This window comes from Paracoccidioides brasiliensis (assembly GCF_000150735.1).
Source record: "Paracoccidioides brasiliensis Pb18 unplaced genomic scaffold supercont2.2, whole genome shotgun sequence".
In the NCBI taxonomy this organism is placed as follows: Eukaryota; Fungi; Ascomycota; class Eurotiomycetes; order Onygenales; family Ajellomycetaceae; genus Paracoccidioides; species Paracoccidioides brasiliensis.
The window spans coordinates 631,538-640,695 of NW_011371359.1; the positions used below are offsets into that span (position 1 = coordinate 631,538).

Sequence of the window (9,158 nt, forward strand, 5' to 3'; positions counted from 1 at the left end):
CCCTTTATCCGGAGTCAGAAGTTACCGTCGTGCGATAAGGGGATACTGCTCATGACGACGTACGTCCATCGACTAAACTACTTTTGTGCTATTTATGTCCAGGCCCCCAAACCGCCCTCTCTTCGTCCGTGTGTTCATATATCCATACACCGCATCTCGCGGAGCGCGCCGCACTACTACTACTCCGGCGCCGTACCCCGACTGGACGTGTTACACATATTATATAACGAAAAAAAAATAAAGTTCGAGCTCTGTGACGTAGATCTTTTGAGTATGGGAATTATGGCGTGATCCCGGTCGGGTTTCTCCCCACTCAATGCTAATTAACATATACATGCATAGATCACACCAGACAACTCCGCAAACATATCCAGGAACCTAAGGCACCGGGACTTTTTTTTTTTTTTTTTCATTTATTGGGGGGGGGGGGGGGTTCCCTGAGTACAAACGGGTGGGGATCAGGAAGAGGGTATGGAAGCTGCAGCTGGAGAGGCTAATGAGGATGGCGACGTCGTGTTTGCGAAATGATGAAGATGGGGATGGAGAAAAGTTGATGAGGTCGGAGCGGCAGAAGATGAGGGAGGGTAAATGAAGATGAAGACTGATGTCGAGTTAAAAAGAGACAACAAAACCGCGAGGCAGGAGATGATGAGGCTGAACTAGCTGTGAGCCACACCAACAGGTTAGAGTGAGAAAGAAGTTCCAGAGGTTAGAACCAGACCAAAGCTACCGAAATGGCAAACACCACGCAGCTTCCTGTCACCTGCTTTTCGCCATTTCCCCCCCAAGAAACGGACGGATTTGGATTTCAATGTCAATGCCCTCAATGCCTTCCCAGATAACCCTTCCTGCCTTCCGGTCACGCCTAGTCCCGTTGTAGTATAGCTCCATTTACCCTCCAAGGGAACAAAAGCCGTTTCCGGATCAACATTATTCCACGCACTGGGCGTTTTTCTGCTAGTTAGGCTTCCAGTCTAAACTCTCAGCTGGATCTGCCAGTTAAACTACTCCCCCCCCCTCACAAATTCATTTATCTTTTTCTCCAGCCCGTGATAGGCTGAGAAGGACGGCCTTCACTGTACCACAACGGAAACAACGGAAACAACGGAAACAGGGTACAAGGTGCAGATGGCCAACGCAGCGAGGAGATTTAGCGAGGATGAGAGGAACGAAATGAGGCCAATTGCCATCCCCTAGATCTTCCACGGGGGCAGGGGAGAGGGCGAGAATTTACAGGGCAGAAAGGGATGAAGATGGGTTAAAGTGTCTTTGGCTGCGGGAACTGCTTTATCTATCAAATACATCAGCATTGTAAATGGACGCGGACACGGGACATTTTATTTCTTTAACCACGAGCTTCATACAACACTTACAACGTGAGACACTACCTCCAGTACAGAGCACCGGGGAAGAGAGGGGGGGAAGGAATAAGCTGAATCACTTCCATCCTCCCCTCCCCCCTTCAATTCCCAGCCAAGAGTCACTTACTTTTGCTCCCATTCGTCTTCTTCAGAGGGGGGGCTTGACTTGAAAATCACCCGTCTCACACCGCCTTATTCCGCTGTTTTGTTCCCTGCTTTGGGTCGTTGGGAAGAGAGGAAGGTGTTGGAAAATGAAAGCATGAAAGGCCACACCAGGGATAGGGAGAGGGAGAGGGATAGAGATAGGGATGCTTGTTATGAATCGAACAATTAAGAGGAATTCTCCGTACACCGGAACCAAGATACAATTCAGAGCTTGTCAGTTCTCAGCCACCGACGGAGGATGGACCCTTGGACTTTGCATGTCTTGTGCTGCACACAACTCAGCTTGTCCCGACGTTATGATGGAATAAACACTCAATTGCAAAAGGCAGTCTCGAAACTTTCGTTCAGTATAGCTAGCGACGATCAATTGTTGCCTCCATACATTTTCCATATGACATGTGATCGTTATTCAATGGTTCTTAGACATGCAGTTACACAATAGAGTAGTGAAAAGGATGTTTAAAATGTCTACTTACACACACCTATGCCCTGCAGAATAGATACAGAGATGAGAAAATGGAAAAAAAAAAAACACAAACACAAACCACCTGGTCCCAAATCCGCACTTCCTGCGTCCTGACTCCCGCACCACAACTTCAAAACATCTGGCTGTGCTGCTCAGGTAACAAAGAGCTCTCCAAACCCTCCACCCCAAGGCCCAACAAGTGCCAGGCTTCAAAAAAAAAAAAAAACATCCCTGAAATGTCAACCTTATCTGGTGGATCCAGAACACCACTGCGGGAGAAAAATCAAGGAATTTCATTCTTCCACGAAAATCAAGGAATGACAATCCATGAGATCAGAACCTTAAGTCTAGACTTCACTTCTGTAAATCGGACCACTCGTTAACAGCCAGGGAGGGGGGGGATGGGGGGAAGGAGGACAAATCATTGGGCTGTTCGAGACTTGATGATTTCGATAATAGATAGGTAATGGATTGTTGTTTGAAGATGTTTGGTTTCTCATCTATACTTTGAAGTACCGAATGATGATGTAATTTATATTCTCAAAACTTAAAAACAATTAATTCACACTTTTGGCAACCAACGTTGGTGTGCACGTGCATACTGTTTTCTTTGGTCTGAGATGTGGATAGATAGCTCTAAGGCATATATTTCAATTTATTTCTATGCAAATCTCCTCTTACATGCAGAGGGGGTTCATCCAAAAAAAACTCGCCTCGTAAAAATAAAAAATAAAAAACACCCACGGATCCTTAAAACCATAGTAAATTGAGGGACCAGTTCTCAACCATCCAAATCGACATCACTGAAATTGTTCCGCAAGGAAGTATACAGGGAACATGGAGGGAGAATCTGCTAAGTGTCCATAATAAATTTGAAAACAGCTTTCTTTCTTGGACGAAGCATCTCGGGGAGTAAGCAGAGGCGACAAAATGTGAATGAAACGTAGGGGAGGAGATGTTCGTGTTGGAAAGAGAGTTTGTTGAAAAAATTAAGTGGAGAGAGGTGCGTCAATGATGACGGTGTTGGCGATGATGATGACGATAACAATGCTGAAAACAAACCTCCTAGATAGATAAAAATGCATCGAGAAACTTTGTGGTATGCAGGAGGGCGAAGAAAAAAACACTTCCCGTCCCGCAATCACTGGCTCGCTAGTTTAAATATAAATGTTGAAAATGAAGTGCAGCTTTACAACTGCAATGTCGCTGGCCAGAAGCCAAAACATCACTCAGAAATCAGTACCAAAAAAACATATGAGTCGTCGTAAGATAAAGCAAGTAGATTTGAATATTTAAAGGGAAGGAAAGACGCATCCCTTTTTCTGACAATAAAAGGGTTAGAAAGCCTCAATCATCGCCCCCCTCTCACGTTGAAGGAAAAACCCCCCCTCCTCTAATAGTAACGACTGCTCCGAGCTGCGTTTCGAATAGAGACTGCCCGAAGCTGGGACTGGAACGGAAACAGATACGGGCACGGATAATGCTCCTTCACTGTGTCTTCTTATCTGTGACGTTGGGAAGGTATCAATAGTGGGTTGGGGAGGCGAAAGTGGGAACAACTCGTCTTCCGAGGAGTCATTTTCTGAGTCTTCGAGGAGATCGGGCGGTTGCTGCTGTTGCTGTTGCTGCCGTTGAGAGCGCGACGTCGTCCTTGTAAGAGCCAGTTCACCGTCGTCTGCATCGTCGTCACTTTCTATGGCTTCTTCATCGTCTGCGTAGTGGATTATTTCTCTCGTCGTGATCTTGGGTAGGAATTGATCTCGTTGTCGTTGTTGTTGCTGCTGCTGCTGCTTTGAAGATTTCGAGAGAGAAAGGACGTGCGTGAAAGTAACCTCCTCATCATAATCGTCCGAATCATCGTCATCTTCATCTTCATCGTTCCCATCGCTATCCTCTAACTCTTCATCTGAATGAGACAACCCATCCTCAACTTCCCAGTCCTCCTCCGGCTCTTCCACGACAGCTTCAGCCCACTGAATGTGTCTGCTTCCTTTTGACGCTCTCCTACCGTCATTGGCACCTCGAACAGACTGATGGAACCATCTCTCCTGCTCCCGTTCAGCATCTGCGAGGTCCAGCATAAGGGAATCCAGCATGTTGGCATGGCCCACCAGGATTCGTAGGTCGTGGTCTGGCCGCGATGCTTCCCGGGAGAGCTTTGCTCTAGCGGCGTGGGCGAGGTAGTAAGTTTGTGTCAGGCTCATCTTCCGTTGTTTCTTGGAAGGGCGCTGGTATGATGTAGTGGAGGAGAAAGGGGAGTAGAGAGATGTGAAGGAGGAGGATTTAGGAGGAGTACTAAGTGCTATCGGTGAGGCCGGCGTCGACATGGCTACCTAAAGGAGGAGAGACCAAGGCAACCTTTTGTCAGGATCCAATGGTGTGGTGTAAGAGTTGTTGTTTGTTTGTTGTCGTCTATTTGTTGTTTATTTGTTCTTGTTGTTCTTCTTGTTGTTGTTGTTGTTGTTATTTGTTGTTGTTTGTTGTTGTTGTCTGAAAGCGAAGGAACCTTGCAAAGGAAGGAGGCCCCAGGAGATGTGTTGGATCTTGTTTGTTGGGCAGTTAATTGCTTCACTTTCAAGGAGGAAGTAGCTTTGTTATGTATGTATGCGGGTGAGTCAATGACTCTGGTGTTATGCAGTTTCCGTGCCGAGATAAAGACTGCTCAGGCGAATCGGAACGGATTCGGTGGTTGCCTGCCAAATTTCGTCGGCCGAGAGTCTGGATCTACCAACCCTCAATACGAACGAGCCAATCACAGCGAAGGCTGTGAGAGCGTGGTTTAGGCTGCGTCGTCTGAGCTTGGCAGAAAATAGAGGACGGTAAGAAGCATTTTACCCAGATATGTTTTATATAGAAGCGAGAACTTAAGTTTACCAAGAACAAGTCAGAGGGAGAGAACGGGGCATCTCTAGAATTTTTAAATAGAGGAAATAGGAGAGAGAGACACAGAGTGGGATGTGGATTATTATTATTATTATTATTATTATTATTATTTGTACTTTTTTAGACCATAAAAGGAATCAGGGAAAGACATAGACAACCAGCCCGGAAACATCAAGCTATCTTTATGCAAAATAATTCCATGGGAAAAAATGGAGCCTAGTCTCGAGACCGTGAAGAGCCGCAGTGGTTACAAAGCAAAATGGCGGTGATACGGGGCCTTAAACGCCGTTGACCGTTGCACTGACACATTACAGGGGTAACTAAGTTACGAAAAGAACATATTTTACCTGTTATTTACTGCTTAGGTTTAATTACTAATAACTAATAATATTTCTAACGTTAATCTTTGGTAGTTCATTTTTCATAATTGACCTAATTAGTTGACTGAGTTAACTCGTTCTTGGCTTCCAGGCTTCAAAGCGACTTTTTATTTAACCTCAGTGGGGTCATTGACCCACTGTGGTGGCCCTGTGAGGCATGCAGTGGCTTTCGCAGCTGGGGCTGGTTGGGCTGTGACCGCTGCTGGTTGACCAAGGTCATTGGTAACTAATTAAGGTAGGTAGTTATATTTAACTATTTTGTAGCAAAATAATTACAATCTCTTGTGTTCTTCCATTCACCGCTATTTCTGTTCACTGGTGTATTTCAGCATTTGAATAAAAATTCTCAAAAGGTTAGTAAACAATTATTTGAATAGTTATTCTTTTTATATATTCGCCCGCTCCTCGACTCCTCTCGGATCTCACCACGCTCCCGTCTCCGCATCGATCAATAATCGATAAATACACAACCCACCAACAACTGCCCGGAAAGGAACTGTCATTATTCATAGTTCAATTTTCTCTTCGAGGTGTTGCTGGTCTAGCCGAACAGAAAGTCTCTTTCCATCCTCCTTGCATGACCAGTAGGGATATGGTTGGTAATGTAGATATTTGAGGTCCAGAGTAAAATACCGGGATCCTGATTGCCTATTACCTATCTCCGGAGCACATGGTACAAGATACCCGAGAGCTGACAAACCGAGATCAGAGATAAGATGCAGCATTATTCAGCCAACAAAGGCTAATGACGACATCCCATAGCGACCGACCATTGGTGCCTACAGAGAACTGATGCTTATTTGCCTCAGTTATGGCGACTGATAACCTTACGTAATGGTATTGTTGCGCTTGATGCTCTTAATGATCTCCATTATTGTTAACTATTAACTAACTGGTTATCCCATTGATTAATGCGAAATGTTCGCGGTTCTTGCAGAAATGATTTGCGCCGTGGTCAAGCGCAAGCATTTTCTTCATCTGAGCAAAATCACAGTTAACTTGCTAAGCCCCTGCATATTACTTAATATTGAGTCATGTAGTTAGTTAAACTAACTTATCATCAGACATTCTTATAGGAACTGTCGACTGCTTTGGTAATCAATGATTGAAACTAACTTCCTTCTCTGATATCATGCTGGAAGAGAATTCCCTCAAAACTTATCAATGACTCTTACTCTATACGAGTCTCGCAACTTTCTACCCTTATCCCATGGGACGGAGCACTGCTGTCTAGGAATATGCATACATGGGAAGTCAGTCCTCTTTTAGGAGTGAGTACTGGACATTACAATGTTAACGAAGAGCCAGGGATGAAATTCTGCCACATCAGCCTTCCGGGGATGGAGGGTTTAGTTAAACCATGCCGCTGGAAGCCCGCGGTCACGAATTTCCTCGGACTACCATCAACGAATGACGAATACGACAGATATATGATTCTGAAATAGAGCCTGAGGATACGGTGAGAAGAGGCGTTTTGTAATGTAATTACTCAAAAACCCTAGGACAGCAGAATTATGAGTTTCCATGTCAACTTGTAACCAAGAATAACTTCTTGGAGCAATAAACACTTGGGACCACTGTACCCACTGTCTGAAATTGCATGAATACCCGAATGAGGGCATATCGGGACCCGAGTATGGGCTTGGGCACGAGCAAATCCACTTTGTTGAGTTGTAGGGAAGGAAAATGGTTTAGGAATTTTAAAAACTGATGATCCAGATAGGTGTTCGGAAGTTTATATATGTGATAATCCTGACTTCATTATTATCTGTAGTTAAAAAGAGTGATTAACATATATTTGCTGCAAGAAGAAGAGTATCCACCAAGGTACCTAGGTACAGTCATACCAGTGATTTCTCATTCGCAAGCTTTCATGGCAATGATCATCTAGCTAACTAGTTAAACTATTCAGGCCGACAATTACGTAGTTTAACAACATTGACAACCAAGGGATAACTAACTGGTCAACTAACTATTATAGAAATATGTAAAAGCTTACAAGTCATCATGACACTCTTGAAGTGTGATATTTTGTGGGATAGTGTAAAAGCTCATGCATGCCTAGAATTCTGTTTGTTTGGGACTATGGAAAATGGGAGCCGGGAGATCCATGAGATGATATTCTCGTCCTTCTTGATTTATCGGGAGGGGTTTACATTCTTAAAGCCAGCGTTTGCCCAAATTACGAGGCACAAAACAACACCATATCCTTTATATCAGTGATTTGAAGGGTTGCCAGTATGGTTCCGTATTAATTTCCTCTCTAGGAAACATGTCGAAGGATCGGAAGTCTAATGCAGATCCGGGGAAACATCCAGTAGTTACAGGGGTGAGATCGCATGATGCCTTGATTAGTTATACATACATTCAGCCAAAAGATGTTTGTTATCTTGTGTAGAATCCTATACTGTATTTCGTGAATCATACCATACCCGTGGCATCATGATCTGTTCTGTATTTTTAACTGACAGCGGCAATAATCATCATGATTCAAGGGGCCAGAGGGCCAGAGCGGTGAAGGTAAGCATGGCTGCCACGAGGTAGCCATGAAATTCTCTTGTCAAATTATCTCCTGGAGTACATAGTCGAAAGAGAAAAATTATGTTAACGAATAAATTACCAGTCTTCCTTAGATACACCATAGTGGAAACGGCTGGTAAGTTTTAGTTTAGTTAGCGGGCTTGGTGGACTTCGAACAGAGTTCTGAGCATGAGAAAGAGAAAAAAAAATCCTTTATGGAAAATTCCACATTCTTAAAACAGATACCCTAGCTGTCAAAACCAAATAATTTTGGAGTGTGGAGATTGAATATTAACTCATCAGGATTTTCAGCCCGCCTTTTTCTATTATTATCAATTGTTGGTTCCTTGTGTGCAGTGGCCTGTTGAAACCAAAGCCTTGCGAGAGTGATATTTGGTACAGCGCCATGACTTATGACAGTAACTACAGCATAGGACCAGCTTGGCTGAAATACAAATTTGGGGACGAGGATTAAACACGCCCTTCATCAACAAATTGGTGCAGGCTCAATCGTTCGAATTCCCCAACCTGAGAGAATTAGCATTTTCTTCTTCCATGGTCCGTATTTCTATTTTGCCTGTTCTGTATGTTTTTTTTTTTCGCTCAATTGTACAAGAACTGTCATTCCTTTCAGTCCAGACTCCGGCGCAACCTTGGAAATCAACAGCTCAGCCCAATGGGGTAGGAAACAGCCAACCAATAAGGAGCTAATCTGATTGCACCAAAGGGATCTGACACACATATTGACTTGCACAGGCATTTCAGCTCTTCTGGGGTTTGAGGTTCCAAAACCTTCCCCGGGGCTGAAAACAATGGTGAATTGCGATATTCTTCTTCAAAGCATTGCAGAAAGTAGGACTGACGATAACATTGTGGAGAATTCTATTTAAAATTTTGGTTTCATCAACGTTACCATTGCTCTTTTTGAATAAAATTTCTCAGCTGCGACTGGGCTGGATGCATCAGGAGTATATTGATAGGCCGGGGCAGTTTGAAAACGGTATGTCAAGCCATTTTCGGATAGAGATAATTACAATGATCCTGCATAATAAAAGAATCCCTCGTTTCGAGCTCTAGACAATGAAAGGGAGGAATATGGTTCACAAAAAGGTCCAGGGTTCCCACGTTGCCGTTGTTTTTCCCTGGGAATTAAGGGAGAGGGAGGGTAATTAAGGGAAGAGGAGGGGAGGGAGGCCGGGGGAGGCGGGAAGAGAATGAGAGGGCGGGGAGGAGATCCGTACGTGTATGTCCTTGTTCGGAAACTTGGGGTCTTTGCTCCCGTTTCACACCCGGTGTCTATTCATGCCCAACAAGTTGCCGCTGGCTCATCAAAAGCATTAATCTCATGAAGGATAACATTGTTGTTGTTGAACCATAAATCTA

General features: G+C 44.2%; 1 protein-coding gene across 1 annotated transcript; it reads right to left on the minus strand.

Annotated features, from left to right (window-relative positions):
• Positions 1 to 3,329: 3,329 nt before the first annotated feature.
• PADG_01397 (uncharacterized protein) lies at positions 3,330 to 4,319 on the minus strand (the record flags this gene model as incomplete). Its single annotated transcript, XM_010759135.1, has 1 exon — positions 3,330 to 4,319. One exon carries the CDS (start codon positions 4,317 to 4,319, stop codon positions 3,330 to 3,332), a length of 990 nt encoding a protein of 329 aa, XP_010757437.1.
• Between the last annotated feature and the right edge of the window lie 4,839 nt (positions 4,320 to 9,158).